At 38.6% G+C, this 25,563-nt stretch overlaps 1 protein-coding gene and 1 pseudogene across 1 annotated transcript in view; one reads left to right on the top strand and one right to left on the bottom strand.

Annotated features, from left to right (window-relative positions):
• Nucleotides 1-20,072, bottom strand: part of LOC131785705 (von Willebrand factor D and EGF domain-containing protein) — a 42,192-nt gene extending 22,120 nt beyond the window's left edge. Inside the window, exons 1-5 of the mRNA XM_066161014.1 lie at nt 19,558-20,072; nt 19,027-19,077; nt 15,397-15,683; nt 11,015-11,107; nt 9,223-9,573 (exon numbers count right to left, since the gene is read on the bottom strand). Coding sequence (XP_066017111.1) covers nt 9,223-9,573; nt 11,015-11,107; nt 15,397-15,683; nt 19,027-19,077; nt 19,558-20,047 — 1,272 coding nt within the window. The 5' untranslated portion in view covers nt 20,048-20,072. The remainder of the gene's footprint in view (nt 1-9,222; nt 9,574-11,014; nt 11,108-15,396; nt 15,684-19,026; nt 19,078-19,557) is intronic.
• Nucleotides 262-4,812, top strand: LOC136277956 (uncharacterized; annotated as a pseudogene).
• Nucleotides 20,073-25,563: the final 5,491 nt, after the last annotated feature.

The raw sequence follows: 25,563 nt of genomic DNA, 5'->3' as shown, positions 1-25,563 counted from the left end.
TGTATAACTGACAAACAAACAAACAAAACAGACAAAAATTAACAAATGCAGCATCATTGTTTCTCTTGAAAATTTCAGTTGAGAAAAATGGACCGCAGCTTTGTTTTTTGATACTAATATACAAAGTTAGCCAAGCCTAAGAGCGGAGCCATTACAACACATTTTCCAGCCCTTCACTGAACTTAAACACTTTGTCTTATAAACTACGGTGTTATACAAGAATTTCCAGCCCCGAGCGAAGCCATTACAACACACGCTAAAATGTACGATATTTTTTCACTTGTGTTTGGTATTGCCAGTCAGCTGCTGGCACGTCAAGCGCCTTTTGTGCCACTCGGTACAGTTCATCAATGAACGGCAAAGCCTTTCACTATTCTCAATCCAAGGTCGTTATGTGGGAATTTTCTCGGAATACGGCTGCTAAAACACTGAAAAATCCGTATCGCTTACAGACAGTGACGTTTAAACTTTTCTTGAAGGGGAAGAAAACCAAGATACGAAAAAAAAAAATGAGAGTTGCATATTTAGTGGTTTTGGTAATGGCAACCGAAGGTCGATGTTCTCACAACTTGCAAAGCGATCAACACGTCTGCTAGTCAGTGGTATTACAAGCAGCTTAGGACTCTAGTTGATATACCAGGTGTTTTGACCGAATTTCGACGACAGGGAATGATTTCTTCTTCAGATGAAGTGTATGATGTCAGCATCGGTTGAATATTCTATTGAGCGTGACTGATAATTTCGGTTTTGCGAAAATAAGTCAAAATTGAAAACGACGACAAACGACTTCAGTAAGGACATCACCGGTCCTCTTGCGCCACGAATGTTTGATTTAAAGGAAGAAAGCTATAACTTGGATATCATAATTGAAATTGATGATGGAGAGGAACTTAAGATTCCACCATAAAGATATCTGTAGAAACCTTTGAATAATATCTGGATTTCATTTATACATCATAGAAATCAATTCCAAACATCAATCAAGTTTGCGTGTTAGTATCAAAGCTCAGTTAATATTGTTAAGGGCATACTAAAGAGATTGAAAAAATTTGGATGGTTTCTCTCATGTTTTCAGATAAATGAATTTACTGGAGGGAGGAGTCGTGTCAACATGTAAACATGAAAAACAACAATAAGTTTTATTGATATGTAAAAAGTTTTCATTTGAATATCAAATGCAACTATTTGTACTATATTTCAACCTAATGATTTTCCACAACTTGTACACACCATCATGAAATAATTAGTCATGAAAATCCATGTCATTTGTCAAGCCATGTCCAGAATAAGCTAATAGGATTGAGGAGGGAGTATGAAGGAATAGTCTCGTTTGTTTTTTTTTTTTGCTTATCGCTCCCGTTGCCAATGTTTTGACGAGGTTGGGCTGTCAGGGCAAAGGAACTAAGGATTAAAGCAGGCAAGCAGATTTAGGGGAATTATTCAAAGGAAAATTGACTTCTTTTAAGCCCTGAAACTATTATTGTGAAAAGTCATACTTGTGCTAGGTAACTATTTCTTACTCTGATAAATTAGTTTAAAGAAGAGCACAGTGTTTTACAACAAAATTTTGATCCATAGGCTGTGCACATTTATGTATTACATGAATATTAACTGATGCTAGGAGATCTAAGAATATTCAAAAGAATATAACACTTGGTCGAAAAATTAGAATTCAGCATGGGCCGGATAAACAAGATTCCTTGGAAAAGAAATGTGTATTAATGAAAAAGCTGAAAAATTTTATCACATTCCCCTGCCTGTACCTGTACCTGTACCTGTATGACACGTAGTAGCCATTCAAGGAAGCTGCACTGGATTTTAATGTTTAAAACACCCATACCCATGCAGGTTTCCTATAACCCTGTATTTCAAGTCTATAATGACTTAGAGACTTTGTTGCATGCCTCAACAGGAGAACAAATAAATTCCAAGTTCCTATTTATTCAGTTTAGGCTAGTCAGCTAAGATTAAGAAAAACTTTCATATGACGACAGGATCAAGACATTTTTACTTCTAAGTGATAAAGGTAGCTTACCTGGGATAATAACCTTCATGTGCACTTTAGACCAAGTTTGTACCGATAACAGGGAAAATCTCCTTTTTAGAGGAAAATAATAATCGAGAATCGGTACCAAACCACAGCCCTGGGTCAGCCATAAAGAGAGTGCTTTAAAAATATCAATTTGCTTATGCACAAAAAAACTATCCATGGTAAGATAGTGAGAGTGAATGAAACTGATAATGGCCATTTTATTTGATTAAATATCCAAAGGAGGACAAAAAGTAGGATATGGTCTGTACAACTCTCTTATTTTAGTTTCTTATCCATTAAACCTAAGGCATAAATATTCTTGCTTTGTGCATTACGTGACACCAATTAATTCCATCTTCATACGTCAAAATACAAAAAAATTATCCATTCATCTATGTGCCCTAACCATTAAGGGGTAGGGGCAGGTCAAAGGAAAAACATGAATTGAAATAGGAGGGCTCCCGTTAATTTCGGTCCTAACTAAAGGGAGCTCCGAGCTTTTCCAGATTTCTAACCTTTAAAACTCATATCTTGTGACCAATCGTTACGAAAATTTTTCTAAGTTAAGTCCTAGAACATTCTACAGAACGGTCTAGAACCCGAAGTCATCCAGCCGTGACCTTCTTGTATAACAACATTCTGGAACGTTCTATTTATTTTGTAATTACTCAGATTTAGAAACCGTGTTAATCTTCTTAATTTAATTCTTTAGAGAAGTTTCTCGATCCTTGGAATTTTTGTTTATAAGAGCGATAGTTTCATCAAAAAAGAGAGAAGTGTGAAGAAGCTTGGTGCTGTAAAGTCGAGAAGTCAGCTACGAGGAAATAAATCAGTTTGCTGCTGTTACCAACGATCCTAAGTTTTGTCTAGGAACAACCCTGCTCTTATCGACACTCGCAACATTGGGGACCTGTTCGGGAGCGCAGAAACTTGTTTGCTGGACTATCGTAACCAGGAGAGGTACAGGACAAACTTGGCCGAGTGGCCTTACTGTTCTGTGTGAACCGAATCGCGTAAAAGAAGGTTTTATTGTCATCCTGTGTGAACATCTGTTGACTGTGTGTCATATAATTTGGTGAAGTTTATCGAGTTAGGCAAAATATTTGGCCTGGAAGGAGCTGAGTTGCTTTCATTTGTGGAGAAACGTAGAGAGGAAGAACGCGAGGAGTAACGAAGAAAAGAAGACGAAGAAAAAGAAGAGAGATTGAGAAGAGAAGAAGAAGAGTAGGAAGAGAGACGTAGAAGGCAATATGAGGAGAGGGAAGCTCGACGACAAGAGCGCGAAATAAGAAAACTTCAGGCGGAGACTGAGCTTCAGAGACAAAAGGTGGAAGCTGAAGAAGCTCGGAGAAGACATGAGCTAGAAATGAAGCGTTTAGAGTTGGAAGAAACCAATCAGGGGCCTGGGGCTCAGGCACATAATAAAGAGGAGAGAACTACCCTCCTTTGAGGACGGAAAAGATAATTTTGATGCTCATCTCCAGCGATTTGAGAGATTTGCATTTACTGCAAAATGGGAGAAGGCTGGATGGGCTACCAAGTTGAGTGCTTTACTCTCAGGCCGAGCTCTAGAGGTCTACTCCCGCCTGTCGGAAGAAGCGGCCTCTAATTACGACAAATTGAACATAGCCCTTATGAGAAGGTATGACCCTACAGAAGATGGTTATAAACGTAAATTTAGGGCCTCAAAGCCTGAGATTGACGAGAGTCCAGACCAGTTTATTGTTCGATTGTCTACTCACCTGTTTTGAGCTATCAAAAACGGAGAGGAGCTTTGACGGACTAAAGAACTTGATTGTTAAAGAGCAGTTCATAAATTCATGTCCAAAGGAACTTGCTGTTCACTTGCGTGAATATACACCTGAAGCCCTAGAAGAGATGGTGAAAATTGCTGACCATTACTTAGAGGTGCATGGGAAGCACGTATTTAGTCCCGGGCAGAACAAGCCGCCTACACCACCGGAGAGGGATGACAACAAGAAGCCACCAACTGATATAACACTACGGTAATGTTACAGATGGAATGGCCGAGGGTATAGGTCTGTTAATTGTCCTACCAGGAAATGCTATTTGCGTGGAAGGCATGGCCATGAAGCAAGAAACTGTAAATCCGGTGTGCCAAAGTCAGGAGGGCAACACAAGTACGGAATCCCTATGCCACGAAACCAGGTTAGTGCCGGATGTTTAGTACAGTCATCTCCACCACAAGCTACGGCAGAAGATATTAAGTCATGCATCGAGGGCGACCAACTCCTATTAGCCTGTGGTAAGAAAATCTCTTTACTGAGTAGTGCCTGTGTTCAACCTTAATACGGAGCGAGGGGCAAGATATCAGTTGTCAAAGGGAAGATAGGCGACAAGACTATCAATTTGTTAAGAGATACTGGATGTAGTGGTATCGTAGTGAAAAAAGAGCTTGTTTCAGAGGAACAGTACACAGGTGACTTTAACTGTATGTTGTTGTTTGACAATACTTTGAGGAAGGTACCAACTGTTCGAATCACAGTAGATTACCCTACCTCTCTGGGGAAGTTGACGTCCAGTACTTTCCTGACGGGATCTATGATCTGGTAATCGGCAATGTGGCAGGCGCCCGATCGGCAGACGATCCAGACCCCGGCTGGCAAGAGGCATGTGCGGTCACTAACAGGAGTCAAGCTAAGAAGGAAGGAAAACACCAGCCGCTTAAAGTTGCAAGCAGTCCAAAAAGTGCAACTGTGTGTAGAAAAGAGCTTGTGAGATTGCAGCGCGAAGATAAAAGCTTGGAGAAGTACTGGTAGGGGGTGAGTTTTGAAGAAACGGGCGGTGTGTTGTACTGAAGCTACAAGCATCCTCATGTAACGGCGGTAAGCCGGTAAGACAATTGATGATATCAACGCCTTTGCGACGTCAACTTATGGAAGTAGCTCACGAATCTGTTACGGGAGGTAAGAAAAGAAAAGAAAACCGCTGAAAAGATTCAGAAAGCTGGTCAGGTATTCAAGATGATATTTCCAGATACTGCAAATTGTGTGGTATTTGCCAGAAGACGGTGAACAAAGGGTCGGTACTTAAGATGCCGCCAGAGAAGATGCCATTGATTGACATGCCCTTCAAAAGGGTAGCCATTGATCTCTTTGGTCTAATAAGTCCACCTGGTGAGGAAGGCCACCAATATATCCTTATACTCGTGGAGTATGTTACGCGTTGTTCTGAAGCCGTCCCACTAAAGAACATTGGCACTGAAACGGTAGCTGAGGTCTTGGTTGATATCTTAAGCCGCCTGGGAATTCCAGAAGAGATTCTAAGGGATTTAGGCACACAGTTTGTGTCTGATTCCATGAAGGAAGTTGCACGCCTTTTGAGTATTAAGCAGCTAACCACCACCCCCTACCATCCTATGTGTAATGGACCGACAGAGAAGTTCAATGGAACTCTGAAGATCACACCGAAGAGATTGTGCAGCGAGTAGCCGAGACAGTAGCATCGCTACATCAATCCGCTCCTGTTTGCCTACCGTGAAGTAGCTTAGGAATCTACCGGATTCTTTCCATTTGAGCTTCTTTATGGAAGAGCTGTAAGAGGTCCCATGTTCATTCTCAAAGAGCTGTGTACAAAAGAAGTCGAGGCCCCGAAGGTGAAGAATAGCCACCAGTATGTCTTTGAGTTACGAGAAAAGCTAGATGACACCTTGAAAATTGCCCATGAAGTGTTACAGAAAGCCCAGTAGAAGGGAAAACACTATTATGATCGTAAGACCAAAGTAAGAACCTTCCAGCTAGGACACAAGGTTCTTGTGTTGCTGCCGAGTGATCGAAATAAGTTGCTGATGCAATGAAAGGTCCCTACGAAGTTAATTCTGTAGGTGGTACCAATAATTACAAAGTGAAAATAAAAGACAAGCTGAAAGTCTACCATGCTAACCTCTAAAAGAGGTACATCTGGCGAGAAGAGGAGAAAAGTGGTACGTCCAAGCATGAAAATTTCTCCTCTAACAGTTTTTTTCGGTCTTTGGCATAAGAGGCAATTTTGATCTGCTTCATTGCTGCAGTTTTCTTGCATAAATCAAACAGTTCTCCATTTTTTTCTCCCTTTGCCGCCACCACTTCCTTCAATGCCTCTCTCTCACTTTGAAATTCGAGAAAATTTTGGCTCGTTTTCTCTACCGTAGCACCTTACTCTTTATATCGTTGAAAGCGTCTTCGCATTTAGCCTCGTCCTCAGGCCGTAATTTCGTCGTCAGATCACTGAACTACGAGAACTCCGAGGCGGCCTATTACTTAATGTTACATATTTCTCCCGAATCTGTAATCCTATTGCTCTGTTTTGGTTTTGGTTTTTTTTCTTTTCCTCGCAGAGCCTGTTTTACTAATATCTTTGAGTTTGCCAGCCAAAGGGTTAATATTCAGTGAAAAGATAAACCGCATTTAAGCAGTTTTATTTTTTAAATTCCGTCTTTAACTTTTTGGCATTTACTCTTTGAAAATTCATAAATGGCAATGCTTTTTCAACGTTGTAATGAGGTACTACACATGTCCACATGTCCAAAACCGGAATTATGAAGTCAACTTAATTTCAATGAGTTTGAAACTTTCCTCTACAACACATGAATTGAGTTTACTGCAATTATATTTCTTTTGTGTCTTTCTCACATATATGACTATACCAGTCTTAAAGACGGTAATTTATTTACATCGTAATGATCACATTTTACGTATTCTTTCAAAAAGCATTTCATAAAGTAGGAAGTCAAATTTGTTCGATCCCCTGGGGGCAAAAAGTGCTTGTCACGTAAAATGCTTGCCAATAATGGATAAAGTCGAGCGTCTGTGTTCTTGAACAAGTTGGTGCAGATGGCGACGTGTAAAACCAACATAGCCTGCATCGCACAGGTCACACTGAGATTTATAAACAAGGCACTGTTGCTTCACAACCGATAGCTTTGCTTCTCGTAACTTGAGATCTTGTTCGATCTTCTGGCTGACATATACCGGCTGTTCGGTCGTATAGATCTTTTGACTGAAATCTTTGAGTTGAACTCGTACAATATCGGCTGAGGCCTGATCTTTAAACGGTAGGACAACAGACCTCATATTGTGCACTAACAAATTTGACTGCTTACTTTATGAAATGTTTTTTTAGTCAAGAACTGAGACCTGCTCTCAATGTGCAGTCGGACTCAATTCGTGCAAAGGTTTTTAATTAGGTTTTAATTGTTTTTATTTTTTAACTTTTATTTTTTTTAATTAGCTTATAATTATTTCTTCTTTTTTGTATGTTCTTGTCCGTTTACACTTTCAAAAATTTTTTACACTTCTTACACGCCTATATATATTCAACGTTACATTCTTACCACTCACTTGAAAATGACCGAAGTTGGGTCGAAACGTCGTATTTTACCGTTAATTTTTACTGTCAAAAGAATGCATATTTTGCAGGTTAACTTCCTCCATTGCCTTTCATGTTTTTGATCAAATAAAATTTAATCATTCGTTGGGTTTACCTGCATGTGTCCAATGACCAGAGCGGACTTGATTCATCTCAGATGTCAGCTGGTAAAATGTAGCTTCTGAAATTTTATTGCCTTATAGACGTAACGTCAAGAAAATCTCACTGAGGTTGCTATTGATAATGTAATTTTGAAAGATTTGGTTTGGTGATTGGCTTGTGATATTTAGAATGATGGTATCATATGACTTGTACAGTCATATACTTTGAAATAACTAAAAAATGTAGTTGGGCGCGGCGGAGAACTATATGGCAATGGTTGGTTACGAGTTTTCATTGGTTGTTTTCTTGTAAATAAAGGCAATTTTTCCATTATGGAAAAACTTCGATTTTTAAACCAAGTTTGATTTTTAAATCGAATTTATAATGTGTTCGTGAAGGTTATCGGTCCAGGTGGGCGAACATTTATAAATTTTTGACCAGTCGTAAAAATGTCTCGTTAGTATCGTCAAAAACGAGAAGAGAAATTCCATATTTTCGCGCGCCCATGTATTATTCTCTGTGCATTATTCCTGATACTAGTTTATAAGAATAAGGGGTCATCTAGAGTACAAGTATGGCTTTTCATAGTGATAACTCAAAAAGAAAATTCTCTCATTAACACTTCCCTTAAATTTCTATTTGCCTGCTAAAACCTCAGTCCCATGACCTGAAAGTCCAACCTCATCAACTAGTCAGTAAAAATCGAGTCTGTTCCCGCATACACCCTCCACAATCCTGTTAGCTTATGCTGAACACGGCACGTTAGACATGGCGCATATGCCACAAATTTTCCATTTAAGTATATGAAGTATGTTGCAAGATGTGCCAGCTTGTTACTGCATTAGTGGAAAGATAGAAGAAAAAACTGTATAAATAGAGTTATTGCACTCAAACAACTGAACTTCAAAACGAAAGGGAAAACTTGATTGATGTTTGAAATTAATTTGTTATGTACAATGAAGTCCTGGTATTTTGATAGGTTTCTTAAAATATCTTTATTGTTGAATCCTAAATTTCTCTTTATTAACAAGTTTCAAAAAAGATTTTCTAATTCTAGCTCGTCTTTGTATAAATCAAACTTCCGCAATGCAAGATACAGAATAGACAAATTTCGTATTTCAGTGAATAGCGTTGCCAAGATCATGGACAGTTGCAGCAGTGGTTATCGTATTAAATAACAGAAATATCTCAAAAGATGCCGTAATTTCCAGCCAGGGACAATCAGGAAACGCGAATAGTCGAAAGAGAGGAAGTATAAACAAGTGTTAGTATCAAATAAGTTATAAGTATAGATGATAAAGGTTTAAACATGAGGTACAAGTGATTTCTCTGTTCAATTTTCTACGCTCACCAGGGATTTGACACGATACAGAAAAATTGGCGGAGAAAACAGTCGTAGCCGGCGACATCAAGAGAAGGTAGAGGAGACGCCCAAATGATTCTGGCGTATTGTTTCATTGACTCGCTCACTGTTCTCACACGGACCCGTCGACCAATCGACTAGTGATATATGAACTTTGGTTTCTTTCAATTAAAACTCATTTACCTATTTGTTTACCTATAGAACTACATATATTTAGCGATATAGATCGCCTATTGTCCATTTTCTGACGTAGAATAAGGTTTACTACTGGCTAACATGGGTATAACTGCGTTTCAAGTCAAGCGATTATTAACTAAACTTTAATAAACGTAGAAGCTTTTATAGCGAAATAACTTACCCATATAGTGCGTACGAAAGTTTTCTGCCAAAACTTATTATTGGGCATCATCTTAACAACGATCACCTTAGTTGATTTAGTATCTTTTTCCAGGGCAGTGCAATCTGGTACGACTTCCACATGAACTGGATCTGTTCCTTGGAGCTTAAATTCAGTACTTAAGCAATTTTGGTTAGTGCTCCGATCTTTAATCCGAAGCTTTAATCCTTTTTCTGGTAGTATAAATCTTGCCCTGGAGTAGCTGTTCGTAACTGGGTCTAGCCTCGCAGGAATGGTTGGACGTATTGTAATCTTGTTGCCTTTTTGCTTACTGCAGGCGTTCAGATCAATTCTTAGAGTGGTTGGAGAGACCTGCAGTAAAAAAAAAGAGTCGAAGGAACATGGGTCACTACACAATTATCTTTTTTTTTTTTTGCAACGAAAGCGCTATTTTAATCACTCGCATCCACTAACTTTATAAAATATAGATTTAACCAAGCCTAAAAGAGGTGTTCCGATTACTATTTTACTGTTCTTACTTCGTCTCCCACATGCTGTTCAAGGACAAGTAGCTACAAGTAATCGATCACCTAAATGAGAACGGTGGGAAGAGAAATGAAGATTCGAAGCAAAGTTTATTAATAACAAGAGAGCGAGCAACCTTTTTTAAAATATCTCATCCCTTTCTAGGTTCATTGGACAGTATTAAAGGGAGAGGGATAATTTGATTTCCAATATTTTTGTGCAATGACAAAAGGACGGTGAAGAGCATAGCGAAATAAACCGAAAGAATTTCTTTTTGACCACCGATTAGGAATTCCTTCAGAGTAACAAGTTCTTCGTACGTGGAAATTTTCTCCTTTACAACCAATTGGATCGCTCCATTTTAATGTGCATTCATCAGTGTTGTGAGACATTTGCAAAAGCTTTGCGATACTTTATTTTAGGTTACTATTTCTAAGCCATTCTTTGATAACGAAATTGGGCACTATATCTACTTCTCAGTTAACGATACGTTTACCTCGGTACGACCCTAAAGGACAAACATCAACACGCAGTTTACAAGAGAATTCGAAGAAAAATGTGCAAAAGAATTCGGAGAAAAACTCATTACAGACAACAGTTTACAGGAAAATGACACATAGCAAAAGAATACGATGAGAGTCATTCTACAACGCGATATCACAAGGAGGCACGACTATCGAGACTTTAACATGACGAACGCAAATAGTATACAACGCGACAGATAACAGGCAGGGAGCAGTTTCTATGATCAAGTGCTCCGACTTCCAAGCCTCCTACATCGGAGAGACTGGCAGAAACCTCACGGAAGACTGACGGAACGAAAGTAAGCAACGAGAAAAGGTGATACCGACAATCACATCGCTGAACATCAATGACTTACGAACCACATTATTGACTGGGATTTTTTGGTAGTGTCTTACCTACAGTTCTAATAATTTTCAACGAATGACTGTGTAAAGCGGGTTTACCTACTTAGAACAGACTTCCTTCAACAGGTGTCAACTACCAAATTAGAACAGACCCCCTCAGCAGGTGTCAACTACTGCGGGCACCATACAATCGACTTATTTACGACTTTAACTTCTCAAACGAAACGAAAAGAACGACCTACTTTACCGACCGATCGAAACTGACCAATCACGATCGACGTACGTCACTTGAATTTTTCAGCCAATAACTGACAACAACTATTCAATTGACTCTAATGATGACTTCCACTCAGGTTGTCCAAACGTCAGTCACTACCACCGACAACAATCTTTCTCAGGTCATTGAAAAGGCAAATTACCTCAATCCCGGCGAAAAAAGGTTTCTTAACGTCTTTTGGAGTGGACCATTTACTGCCGGGGTCTTTATACTTTGCGGAAACTCTGCAAGAAACCTGTTCACAGACAAAAAAAAAGCGATGATAAATAACCACACAGGGCTCACATTAAAATAATAATATTTTACCGGCGCGCTGAGCCACTGGCATGTTAATCATTTAAATTGCAACACGGATAACGGCAGAAATTTAATTTGCTGAACGCTTCCGAAAGGCAAACTTACCACCAAGCAAGTATGTGTTAATGACCAGGTTCCCTGGAAACAACAGTATCGCACCAACATGAAACACAATTTAATCATGATTTATGTTTATCCAACTGAATGAATAACTCTATTACAATAGTCGGAACGAGACGAGAGAAAATAACGGCTAAATAGACTGAGGAGAGAAAAGTGGCTCAACACTGATGACAATAGGCTTTGTTATGCAAGCGAAAAATGACCCTATATGGCCATTTTTGAACAATGGCGCAACAGCTTCAGAACACATGAAGGATTTGTCGAAGTCTCCGATTAGCATACGAGCGGAAAATTTAAACGCTCGGAAAGACTGAAGGAAAGACAGCGAAAAGAACATTTAGGGGGAGAAAATAGCAGCGAGATAGTTGGAGGGGGAAACTTCGCTTTTTCGCTCAACGGACTATCGAATCACGACTTCACCGCTCTCAGATTTATCTTTCATAGTATGAGAGCAGTTCAAATCTCGCGCGCGCTACGCAAGTCAGACTTAATTCTTTGCGTGCATAATAAGTAATGGTTAAAGGACTGAGTGGAGCCCAATTCGGTCCGTAATCATACGCGTGATAACAATATCGATCGACCACGTAGCGGAAGTCCTATTTGTTTATCACGAGCATGATAACAAACTGTCTGATAAAAATATAACGTACGCAGAGAGAGGTTAAAAATACACCGAAAATTTTTGTTCCGATTAGTCACGAACTTTTTCGCGTCGCTTCGGCCAGAGTCCCTCATTGCTACAAAGAACAAAAGGACTATTGTTTAATACTTAAGGTGAGAAGTTGAGCCAGAGCAATTGACCATTTTTGGATGGGGTAACGCTCGAAACATCAGCTTTGGAAGCTCTTCACGGTGACCAATTTACACTATCAACTCACTTGATAAAGTTTACCATCAAGAGAACATTGTGTGAAACTCTTGAAGTGAGCCTTCACCATATATATAGAGGGTATAGCTAGGCCAGACCGAGATTTGGGATGTCCCCGTTTTGAACGAAACGTTGGAGATTATTAAAGTTGTGTATTAAAAGGCGAACACCTTTTTTTCTGAAACAAGCAAAAAACATGTCAAACGACAGTTTCATTTTGCATCTGCTGACGCACTCACCCATCTATTCATTCACCGATAGGCCTACGCGTTTGTAGTGGTATGAAGCACACTTCTGCCCTTCTGTATACGCATAGACGCTTTGTATAAGGAATCGGAAAAAAAATTGAGTTATGTTGTGACACCATTAGAGTTGAATACTTTTGCATCGTTATGAGAATCATCTCTCCCGAGGAGAAATATGTCTTCTCGACGGGTTACGGGATATTTCATCGACTTCAACGGCTTGGGAAGCGCGAGCCATCGAGTTTGGATTCGAGTTTGACCTTGACTTCGAGTTAACTTCTTTTTAACGAAAAAAAAACACCACTTGTAAACAAATAAATAGTAATTTCTGGCTGATGAATCTCAGACCTTGAGAAATCCAGCCTCAGGCCCCCCGAGAAACTCAGACCCCTCATTCCATCTTTGCACGATTTCATATTGGGTGACGTGCTAGCCAAACAATTAAATCGTTGAACCTGTTACGGCTATTATTTCCATATTTTCCGTGAACGTTAGCTTCGGTCTTTTCTGATTGAAAGGAAAGATTTTGTAATTTTGTATATATGAATTATTTATTATATTTTATTTTTTTAATATGGTATATTTTTTAGTAATTAGTTGTAGCATCTATATTTTGTCATTGTTTCGAGGGACACAAAGTCATCAGTGTCATTGGGCTACTGTTAAGTGTTTTTACCCTCTCAAAATAAAGCCTATTATTATTATTTTTATAAAGAGGGGATCGAAAAATTACGTCGAGAGACCGTGATGGACGACGGGACACATATACTCCGCGATCGGACGAATACAAGTACAGAAAAACTGATGATCCTACTCCTAAAAGAAGGAGTATGGAAGGAAATGGATAGCTCGCTAAAATGGCCGCGCTTCAACATAGTAAGCGGCCAGACAACAACCGATGCACTGCGGAAGGAAAGGGCTGTGACTGTAATTTTATTATGCCCAACAGAGGTCGTATACACTTAGCTTCTTGGCCAATATTCAATGATCGATGAGGTCAAAAGCTTTTTCGAAGTCGAAAAGAATCACCTTCACAGTGACCCCATTACCGTCAGTGACACTATACTAAGTATAAATCATACTAACTAGGACTTCGGTGGTATTGGAACCGTGAACGGTGCCAAATTGTCTCGGGTCGACCTTAGCAAGCACAGCAGGTTTGACAAAACGATCAGCCACGAAGTCCTCAGCCAACTTGGAAAGGGTAGGTGTAAGTGAAATTGGTCTTAAGAGCTTGTTTACATCGTAAACAGGTGTAGAAACAATTTCAGTCAGTAATTGGGAGTTATTAATTTTCTTCTTATACACTAAAATACACCGTGACCAGTGACACTGTCACGTAATTCCATCGTGTAATCATCCTGAATTACTTATCACCTTAAATAAAGCAGCGATTGCTCGGATTTCTAGCTGACAGGATCAAATGATATTTGGTCGGCACAGCTGTGCGCATAACAGTCCCAGTTCATAACTTTGGAGTGTTCTTGTGAAAAAGGATATCACATTCGCCTAACGAGAGGACGTCATAACAAGATTGCATAACAACTGCACTCCGAAATCATTTCCTCCATTTTTGCTAGAAGTGCTTCTTTTGTATCTCGCATTTTGAATGAGGGATCAAAATGTTTGCACATGTCTCTTAGTAGAATTCTGAGCCGATGTTATTGCTATATATACAGCCTATGCTATTTAACCTGTATGAACACTCTAGAACCAAACTACAGGATTTTATTTTGTGTAACCGGCGATAACAGCGCACACTAAAATACACCGTGACCAGTGACTCTGTGTAATCATCCTGAATTACTTCTCACGTTTAAATAAAGTAGCAATAGGATAATTACACGATGGAATTACGTGACAGAGTCACTGGTCACGGTGTATATTAGTGTGCGCTGTTATCGCCTGTTACACTAAATAAATCCTGTAGTTTGGTTCTGGAATGTTCATAGAGGTTGAATAGCATAAGCTGCCAGAACTCAAATATGAAATAATAGAAGCCAATTTTTAAAAAAGAGATTACTATTAAAAGGTTGACTGAACGCTAATCAAATTATGATATTCGATACGTTGTTGTTGACGTCTTTCGTCACGAGATAGTAAAAATTTGTTTAATTTTGGCCTTTTAAAAAGGTTAAGAGTATCAATCAGTGTGGTATAAAAGCTCTGTCCTACTCTATTTTCAACTTAAAATGGTTAAAATCTAAGATTTATTGAGCTACTTATACAAAAACTGTCGGAGTATACTCAGTGAACTAATTTGCATAATCGGCTGTCACGCTAGCAAAATCGCTAAAAGTTTGGAGTCACCACGGCGAAGAAAATTATTAAGTGCAAGATGTTTTAATATTTTCTGCTGCCAAACATCTTATTAGAAGAAATCAAGTGGAGCTTTCAATGTTCTGGTCTGGACTTGAGCAATATCAACCAAGAAAGAAAAAGTACTTTTAAACAACTTCAGAAAGCTAATGAGTGTTTTGAATAAATTATGACGAACCTCTGAATGAGCGAATGTCAAAATTGAAATGCTTTTTATAAACCTTACATATCACACAGTTTAAGAATACAAAGCATCTTTTGCTGCATACGGTGTGATACGAGGACCGGGCTTTTTAACTTTTGAAATTTTCGATGTCGCATGTGGTCAAAAAAGGGCCTTTTGCAGCTTTAACTATTGAGAGCTCTAAAAATTTTATTTTAACGTATTTCCAGAAACCAATATGGTTTTATTTACTTGCTACCAGGATAGATTACTGGGCAAAGTATGAGAGAAAACTTTGATCCGATGCGAAATGCCCTGGACCGCTATTCGCCACTTAACATCCCTAGTCTATTTCTTCGACAGTCCTTTACCTATCGTCAGATTGTAACACGATTGCATTCTTGTTCTAATCTCACTACCCGAATTCTCTTGAAACCATTAACACCCCCAAAATATAATTTTCTATTCTCTGGACCAAATAAAAAAAACAGAGACACAAAGTACATTACCCATATTCCCGCGAGGTAGTCAGTAAATCCAATCAGTGTGGATACGATGGAGTTTGTGTTAGGACATGGTATCCTGTCCTTCTGATCGCATCTGGACTTAATACGTAAGGTTTTACCCTCTGAAGTCCATTCAATCTTATATTCAACGTCATCTCGCTGTTCAATGCCTTGAAGGAGATCAACTTTGCAAAGGAGCGAGACCGCAACCGCTTGTTCTCCAGATATGACTTGAATTGATGGCGTTCCTAGGTTGTTACTGTCGAATATTCTCGGTGGAGTTATTTTAACTAAACAAAATAAAGATGAACAAACAAAACTGTTTTTAAAATTCATAAAAAGATGAAACCCTATGATAATACAAACAACAAAAGAATGGTTCTATATTGCTGAAGAAACCTCAGATATTGATCGATCGGAATGCGAAACGATCAAATGCTGGAAAGATTAAATAGTGCAATATAGTGATGATATGATTAATAATTTATCCCATTAGAGTTGGCCGTCACCCGTTAAATGATGAAAAAATTGCATTAAAAGGAAAGAAACACTAACAATATCAGCAACAAGAACGAAAAAACAAAACAAAACAAAACAAAAAAAACACAAACACAAAATAGAATCATGAGGAAGTAATCCACTATTTTCCCTTGGCTCAGTACAGTAAAAGAACTGAAAGGACAAACAAGAGAAAAATACAAACAAACAAACAAACCAATAACAGCAAAAAAATTATTGAAGCAAACTAGTATGCTGTATAAATATAAAACTACTAAATTAAAACAGGAAACAGAACCAATTCAAAAAATACAGTCACTTGATTATGTACATGTGAATAAATCAAAATTCAAATTTTTTTGTTTTTTTGTTATTGTTTTTTTTGTCTTTCGTTCAGCAAATTTCCGAGTGACATTTTCTCAGCATAAATAGCTTTACGTTACGTGAGACCTTATTGATGTCAAGTTTTTGCATTTTGAAAAAAGAAGCAGCAGTCTATGATCTTTGAGTTTGCAGTCCATGTTACAATTCTCCATGATAACCATGCACACCTTGCTCTTAGAAATTGGATTTGCAATAAAACAAGAAAATTATGTATGATTAACAAGCGAAATTAAAAGAAGCAGGGTAATCGTTTTTGGAGCCTAGAGGATAGGGGATAGGTGAAATTATTTTTATACTACTATTGTTATTATTATTATTATTATTATTATTATTGTTAAATTTGTTATTTGTTACCATTTATATATTGGTTGAATGTCAATTAGACCATATATTCTTGAATTATCTTTCTCTTGTGTAATTGGGTACTCATAAATATGTTAGCAGCATGCGAGAAAAATATTCCGCAACACTCCCTTCTGGCGTTTCTATACAGCCTATAGTTATTTTTAATGCTTTAACTATTGTGCTATATCAGTAGCCACATTCAGTGTTTGACTGTCTATTTTTGAAATTTTCATTACGAACGCGTGCTATAAAATCATTAGTTAATTGGTCAGTTTATGAGAGTATGTCATAGGTTTTGTATTTTACGGCAAAATTTGAAAACATCTCAAACTCAAAGCTTTCGCAATACTATAAAAGTAGATATGAATACAGATTTAAGAGTAGTCAAAGCTAAAATCGTTTGATTCACAAAGTGCTGATGCAATTCTTAAATGGTTATAGGTGTCGTGAGATGCACGATTTGATTGGCTAGTAGGAAAACTATCGCACAGCATGTATTGAAAAATCTATATTAATAAACAAAAAACATCTGCCTTCGTTTGTCATGCTATTGAGGAGAAATAATTAAAAAAAGCAATAGGGAACTTTTTCCGTGTCGACATTCTCTTCTCGTTTAATTTAAGCTCTCAAATTAATTTACGTACACGCGTTTTCCGGTAGGTTGTGGAAAATGGTTGAGTTGAAATATACCACAAAGACTTGTCAGTAGGTGGTCAAATGAAAACCTTTTTACACATGAACAAATTTTATTGTTGTGTTTCACTTTAATATGTGACAACAACTCCACCTTCTAGTAAATAAATTTATTTGCAAACATGAGAAAGTACCATCTAAAACTTTTCAACCTCTTTAATATAGGCAATAGCAAGATCAACTCAAATTTTAAACTTAGGAGCAAACTTGATTGATGTTTGGAATTGATTTCTGTAATGTACAAATAAAATCCTGGTATTTTTCTTAGACTTCTATCAATATCTTTATGGTTGAACCCTATGTCTCTCTTTGTCATCAAGTTTAATAATGATATACTTTAATAATTTCTAGCTTGTCTTCCTTTAAATCAAACTTTCGCAGCTTAAGAAACACGTTAGACAAATCTCGTATTGCAGTAGCTAGAGCTGCTAAGATCATGGACAGTTGCCTAAAAGGCATTTACATTATATGCAGTTTCAGCAGAGGTTACCGAATTAAACAACCGAAAAAAAAAAAACAAAAGGACGCCGTGTATTTCTATCTAGAGGACAATCATAAATGAACAATAACCAAAAGAGAAAAAAGTAAACAAAACGACAAGTTCAAACACGAGTTAAATTACTTTTCTTTTTAATTTTCTACGCTTATCAGAGGAGGTTGAGACGTTAGGGATAAAACGGTGGAGCAAGAAACTATACAAAGCAATTTCAAGAGAAGATTTAAGAGAAACCCATACGATTTTGGCATACTGTGTTAGTAACTCACTGTTTTCACTTGCATACTCTTCAGTCGATCGGTGATGTCTTAACTCGAAGTTGTTTACCGGCGTTTCTTTCAATTTTGGGTCATTTTCCCAAACGGAAATTATCAGTGACGCTCAATGGAATACAGTTTCAACCGATACTGACATCGTATACTACATTTGAAGAAGAAAAAATTTCCTATCTTCGAAAATGTGTTTAATCATCAATTGCAAGAACACCAACGAAGGTACTCAGCAGCTTGAAAATACCGCTTACTAGCAGGCGTGTTAGCGTTGGTGTTGGTTTTGATCGCCTTGCAAGTTGACATCATCTCTTTATTCCAGGCCCGTCAGTTCCCTCCACCCAGCCCCCGGACTGGTCCCTATATCCCCTTAGGAAAACTTTTCGACAGTGAAAAGGCTGAAAATAAAACCAACAAGAGCTCCGCTTTTATAGATCTAAGTAAAATCTAAGTATATATTAATCTTTTATATGTAGCCTGAATAGAAAATTAGCGATGCTATGCCCTCACAGGAAAAACTTAACCTAATTTTAAAATATTTCACGTGGTTTTGAGCTTAATAGCAACTACGTATTCCTAAACTTGCTGGTTATAGATGATTCAAATGCATAGTACTCTACAAGTAATTGGCATTTACAGCACCTAAAATTCATGAAGATGACTTCGAATCGGCCTTAGAAATGAGGAAACCTCAGAGGGCAACACATTCCGAAGAGATATAGGTAAATTTGATATCAAATCAAGTTGCAATTATCATGCATCATCGAAGGGAGTTACGATTCGGGAATTTAAACGCGTTTGATGTAATATTGCACTGCCTCATGCTACTTTTCTCTCAGGAGAAAAAAAAATTAAAATGGACTTAGGACATCGAAAGGATATGGAAAAGTGAAGCAAAAGATAACAGACATAACCAAAATTGGACGTACGTGTATCTTAAAAACTCACCAGGTTTGCATGGATTGCCAGTTTGACCAGGCGGACACGGTTTCCTGAAGCCTGACAGGAATAGCAATGAAATGTCAGATGCAGCAATCGACTATGTAGTAAGAGGTAGACATAATAGGCATACAGTACCTTGTTACGATAGATTGGACTTAATCGGCCGATAGTGTCATGGTTTCAGTTTCGTATGGGAGTGATGTTGCCTCTTAAAGGAAATTTCAGGACCCGGCTGGAAACCTTAAGACTAGAATTTAACTACAAATAACCGTCAGTTAACGCGCGGAGACAACAAACATTTTCAGATTTTCTTACCACTCAAGCCTGAAAGTGATCTAGTGATTCGTATGCACTCGAAAGAGACTCAATCTTTAGAAATTAGACTTAATGTGTCTATGGCTTATTTCCGAGTTTTATGCTAATGTTTTTGGGTATTACGGGCTCGCACAAAATCGTAGGCGCGAGATCCTACAATCTAGTTCCTCTTTAAAAAAAATTGTTTTTAAGAGGTATAGACCGAAGCCATCACTCACTTACCGGCACAGTACGCTAATGAGCAAGAATACGTTGGTCCGAGATAGTACACAAAGAAATCGGGGCTTCCTACGCAGAATTTAACCTTTATTCGTAAACTGACAAAGCAGCCTATGCCGAAGAAATTGATGCATGCCTTGTGGTCGACAACTCCATCAGTTCTTGTAGGAAGGGAACCATTCATCCACACTGGATGTACTGTTCCACATCTCATTCGCGGTACCATTTGTATGGGCATTTTGCCTCCAACATAACTTGTGAATCGATACCATCCCCAAGGGAGCGCAATGTCGCAGATAGCGTTTTGACCTGCTTTGAAATGATTCTTGACACTGCGACGAGCGTCGTTAATTTCCTTGTATCCCCCTCCACCTCCTTTTGAACAACATTTGTTGTTACTACACTTGTCGTGCTGAGCAGCAGTCTTGTCGAGGGAAAGGAAAATACTCGCGGTGAGGATCAACAAGAAAACCAACGAGGTATTCAAACTCATTTTCACTTTCTAAACACTCATCTGATATCTATATGTTGGATCTTGTCTGTTTGATTTTTTTTTTTTGGAATTCGTAATCCTATGCATTTCACATGATCAAGGAATGTGCCAAACGTGCACTGAAACTCACGCAACCGCTCTCGCTCAACATAACCCACCAATTCTAACTCTTTTTTGGGGGGAAAGGGAAAATTCTCTTGAAATTCATGCGTGAATAACAACATTTCACAGTTGTATCCATTTACTATGTTTTAAATATCCTTTCTCGTGGTATCTATTTGTTTGGAATCCGTTACTTCTACCTATTTTAAAAACGAAGTGAAGCTGTAATAGGGTCAAAGGCGACTTGGTTGTTCGTCTGAGAATTTGCTTTGTTTCCGGATGAAATGACAGATCCATCGAAGCGATAGAGGAGATTGATCGCGTTTACCTTTAAAGAAAAGTAAATTGCTTTGCTAAAGACAGGGAAGTAAAGCGAACCCTTCACTTCATCACCGCTTGGCCTTACTTGGCCATGCTCAACGAATTAATCAAGCGTTCTTTACTCTATCTTACACAAAGATCTATCCTTGTGCAAAATAGAGTATGTCCTGGTTGTAAAGCATAGCACTCTTTCACTTGGATCACTCAGACGAGCTATGTGTCAATACTGAACAGTTACTGATTTTAAACTCATTTCTTCCGGGATGTTCCGTTATAGAAACCGCAAAAAGGAATATGGGTACGGTGCCAATTGTGTTTGTCACCTTTCAACTCGTATCAGTTGTCTCCAGCAGTACCGTAAACATAACGCTAAACTAGCATTTTCTAGCTAGTATTAATTACAGCTATGACACGAAACCCATTTCCGTTTAAACGCGTCAAGTAAACGATATCCCAATAGGAATGCTATTCAACGGCGTATTCCTTAGAAACAAAAACCTTGCTTAGTAGTGCGTTACTAAGGCAGTACTTCAGATCACTTTTCACCAAAATCCAACTTGGACATAGTTCAAAGTGGAGACTCTGTTCATGGCTTTGTCTGATACCTGATAATTACCTTGCCTAATGTAATCGGTTTCACTGAAACGTTGATAGGTTTCTTGAGATTTCGGAATAATCACCGTTTTGTGTAGGTTAATCTGTTTATAATTCAAGAAGTAAGTTTGTTTGCTATTAGTGTTAATGGATATACTGCTCTGTGACTTTTAGTCGCACCTTTTCGCACAGAGAACTGAAATGATTAACTACGTGGCTTTCACTATATTTCTCATGCACTGGTAGCTATTAGTTTTAAAAATGGAAGCTCTCAGATCGCTTAAGCGCTGTTTTCCGACTCATTAAGTCTAATGTAACGTTTTCATTACAATGCAGATCGAGTGAAATATATAATCAAATTTAAATTATTTGTGGGACACCATCGAAAGATCTGTTTTGAGTCTCATTCTAACAGAACACACATCAACGCTTAACAAGTCTTATAATAAAGTTTGGATACAACGCGCGCTGTCATTGGTTGAAAGAGCGTGCTCTATGAGAGTATAGAGCATAGAGCATAGAGCATAGAGTGAGCTAAAGCTGTCACGCCATTAGCCTAATTGTAATATTCCGACATTTTCCGGTACTTCTCTCTAGCTTTTTTTCGATAATTGAAAGTGAAATTTTGGAACAAGCGAGCCGGCAAGTAGCAACAGAAGAACCAAACAAAGGCTTGTAAACATCCTAGGCGCTGTAATTTACGTTATGAAAACGTGAGCAGAGACGATAATCCTTAAAGAGAAAAACATTTTTCCCTCAAACTTTGCCTAATAAACTATCTTTAGTAACAAGTGAATAAAACTACATTAGTTTCTGGAAACACGTTAAAATAAAATTTTTAGAGCTCTCAAAAGTCAAAGCTGCAAAAGGCCCTTTTTTGACCTCTTGCGACATCGAAAATTTCAAAAGTTGAATAGCCTGGTCCTCGTATCACACCGCATGCAGCAAAAAATATTTTGTTTTCTTAAAGTGTGTGATATATAAGGTGTATAAAATGCATTTAAATTTTGATATTCGTTTGTTTAGAGGCTAGTCATAATTTAATTAAAAACACTCGTTGGACAGCTTTCTGAAATTGGTTAAAAGTACTCTTTCTTTCTTGGTTGATATTGCTCAAGTCCAGACCAGACCATTAAAAACTCCGCTTGATTTCACTAATAAGATGTTTGGCTGCAGAAAAATATAAAAACATCTTGCACTTATTGATTTTCTTCGCCGAGGTGGCTTCGAACTTTTAGCGATATTGCTAGCGTGACGGCCGATTTTGCCAATTAGTTCATTGAGCAAACTCCGACCGTTTTATGCGAGTAGCTCAATAAATCTTAGATTTTAACCATTTTAAGTAAAAAATATAGTAGAAAACATAGTGGACAGATCTTTAAGACCACACCGATTAATACCTTAAACATTTTAAAAGGCCAAAATTTTGTCAAATTTTATTATCTCGTGACGAAAGACGTCAACAACAACGTATCGAATATCATAATTTGATTAGCGCTCACAAACCCCTTTTTAAAAATTTGGCTTCTGTTATTTCATATTTGAGTTCTGACAGCTTACGCTATTCAAACCTGTATAAACATTTCAAAACCAAACTACAGGATTCTATTTAGTGTAACCAGCGATAACCGCACACACAGAAATACACCGTGACCACTGTCACATAATTCAATTGTGTAATTATCCTGAATTGCTTCTCCCTTCGTAACAAAGCAGCGATAACATCGCCTTTTGGGTCAGAATTCTGGTCGGCAGGAATAAGAAAAAATTTTGTTTGCACACCTGTCTTTATGGAAGTTTCTATTCAGAACTCCAGGGAGTTCTTGGGGAAAAGGACCCCGCGAGTTTTGAGGAAATGAATTATTACGTTACGTGTCACCTCATTTTTCCAACAATTAGCTATATCAATATTGTAAAGTGCGTAATGTTATTAGCTGTAATTCATTTGTCTCTTTCGGTACTGGTTTGCTTAGGACTAATAACACTAACACTTGAAGCGGTATTCGCCATATGAAGTCCTGTTTTCAGTCGCGTTCCTCAAAAACTTCGTTCGGAGACTCAAAAGGAGTTTCCGGTTTGTTTAACTTGCCTCAGAGTACTGACCCAATAAAGGGTCATCTCTGCTTAATCCATTTGTCAAAGGGAGTTTCACAGAAGGAGAGCTTATCTTTGCAAGGGCTGGCCTGTTCGATGTAGAAGACTCAGTTATAGCAAAATATGGGTCTGCGCAAAGCATAGGCACACTTATGGGAAGTTCTGGCGCCAAAGTTCAGCGTGCCAGTACCCGACACACCCTGGTAGCGATTCCAAAGGGGTAAAGAGCCGGTATTCTGTCAATTTGCAAATGTCAAAGGCCATCTCTATGATGTATGGCGTTCTATAGAGGTTAAGACAATACTGCAGCTGAGGGAGCGGATGGTTTCAAGGATTTTCTCCAAATTATAGACGAATTGGAAAGCGTGGGAGCAGAAAAGGACTAGTGTAAAGAAGTTCGGAAGAGGCTTCAGGGGAGCAAGTTGTATTTGAAGACTACATACCGTAATCGCTGCGAATAGGACGATAGCAAATGTGCCGATCACTGTTGGGTCTTTGCACTGAGCCATGCTGGTGACACTGACGTTCAGAAAGTATGCAGTCACAGTCACCAAGTGAAGTGTGAGGATTGTGAGAAGCTGAAGAGTGTTCTTGAAGAAGTAAAAGGCGCTATTTCTGAGTACATAATGCAATTGGGTAGGTTTCAAGCGGAAGACTATCTGTATGAAGCAAAAAATGCTGCCGCTAAGATCTTTGAATGGAGAGGGCATATCCTGAGAGCAGAAACCAGGATCAGTACGAGCGGCAAATTGTCGATACTTTGAAGGGAGATGAAGCATTTATAATAGTTGACTGGACAATGAAGTTCATAGCGATGAAGTTCCGGGAAAAGCAAGCAGAATGGTTTCGCAAGAGAGAAACCAATTGACAATTGAGTAGCGTTGTTGTAAGACAGGAGGAAAGCCTGGAAGTAACCTGATACGTACACCTTCTTAACAGCTGTAAACAAGACTGGTTTTCAGTGCTGTCAGTTCTAGAAAATCTCTTTGTCACCATAAAGTTACGAAATTCAGGAATAAAAAAAGGCCTTTCTAAGATCGGATGAAGCAGGTTGCTATCACAACAGTAAGCTGGTATCATCTCTAAGAGGGCTCGGATATCAAGATTGCCACTTTCAGCAACTTACACAAGAGGGCCTGCGCTTTTGGAGAGCGTTTAATGTTGGGCCTGGAAAGTTTATTCGGTAAAATTAAAATTGCAATTTTTCCACAGAAAAAAGACGGACCTGGTGGAGGAGATTCCATTTTTCCCCACTACTGCTCGACGAACTGCATCAGCAGGAGAAAGCAATGATGGCAACGACGGTAGTTCCTATCAATGCCCTGAACCTGGTTGCGATGAAGATTTTAAGACCCAGGCCGACCTTGACTTCCATATGAACTAGCTTGTTCATCATGTACGTCTTGTGCCTGCGAGCATGACTTGGAGTCTTTATGAAAAAGTGAAGAGGTAGTGGGTTCATCACTTTCAGTCATTGTCATTAGAGGGTGAAAGTTCGACTGAACTGGTTGCAGTGGCCACAGAACCCTTGACAAATACATCAAAGCTTCCCATGGGATGGGCTCTTCATAAGAGAGGTGCAAGTGAATGGCTTTCGCAAAACGTCAGGCAGTACTTGACACAGAAATTTAATATCGGATGAGCCACTGGTAGAAACCAAACCCAGAGAAAGTAGCATAGGGTATGCGAACTGCTGGCACAATAGATGGAGAGAGAATGTTCGATAGAACAGAGTGGTTATCCAACATACAGATTCAGGGTTTCTTCTCGAGATTGTGCCTTAAACAGCGATCTAAAATACAACAAGAATCGGATGATGCCACCGACGCAGACGACCACTTGATAGAAGCATCCGCGTTTGATGTAGACGAAGGGTGTTTGAGAGAGGCAAGGAACACAGTAATGGTGAGATAGGATTGAAAAATCCAATCATGTTTGATATCTATGATGTGTGCTCGTTGGCAAGAGAAGCAAGGTTTCCTAGTCTCAAAGTCAAGATGCTAAGAGACATGTGCAAACATTTTGAGCTCGCATTCAGAATGCAAGATACAAATGCAGCACCTCTTGCAAAAATGGAGGAAATGATTTCTGAATGCAATTGTTATGCAATGTAGTTATGACTTCCACCCGTTATACGAATGCGATATCCTTTTTCACAAGAACTCTTCAAACTTATGAACAGAGACTGTTATGCAGACAGGTGTGACGACCAAATATAATTTTTTCCCTTTCAGCTAGAAATCCGAGCAATCGCTGCTTTATTTAGACGTGAGAAGTATTCAGGACAATTACACGATGGAATTACATGACAGTGTCACTGGTCACGGTGTATTTCAGTGTGTGCTGTTATCGCCGGTTATACTAAATAGAATCCTGTAGTTCGGTTTTGAAATGTTCATACAGGT

Source organism: Pocillopora verrucosa, chromosome 14, assembly GCF_036669915.1.
Source record: "Pocillopora verrucosa isolate sample1 chromosome 14, ASM3666991v2, whole genome shotgun sequence".
Lineage (NCBI taxonomy): Eukaryota > Metazoa > Cnidaria > Anthozoa > Scleractinia > Pocilloporidae > Pocillopora > Pocillopora verrucosa.
Note: the sequence above shows the minus strand (reverse complement) of the source record. Positions and strands in the feature narration are given on the sequence as shown.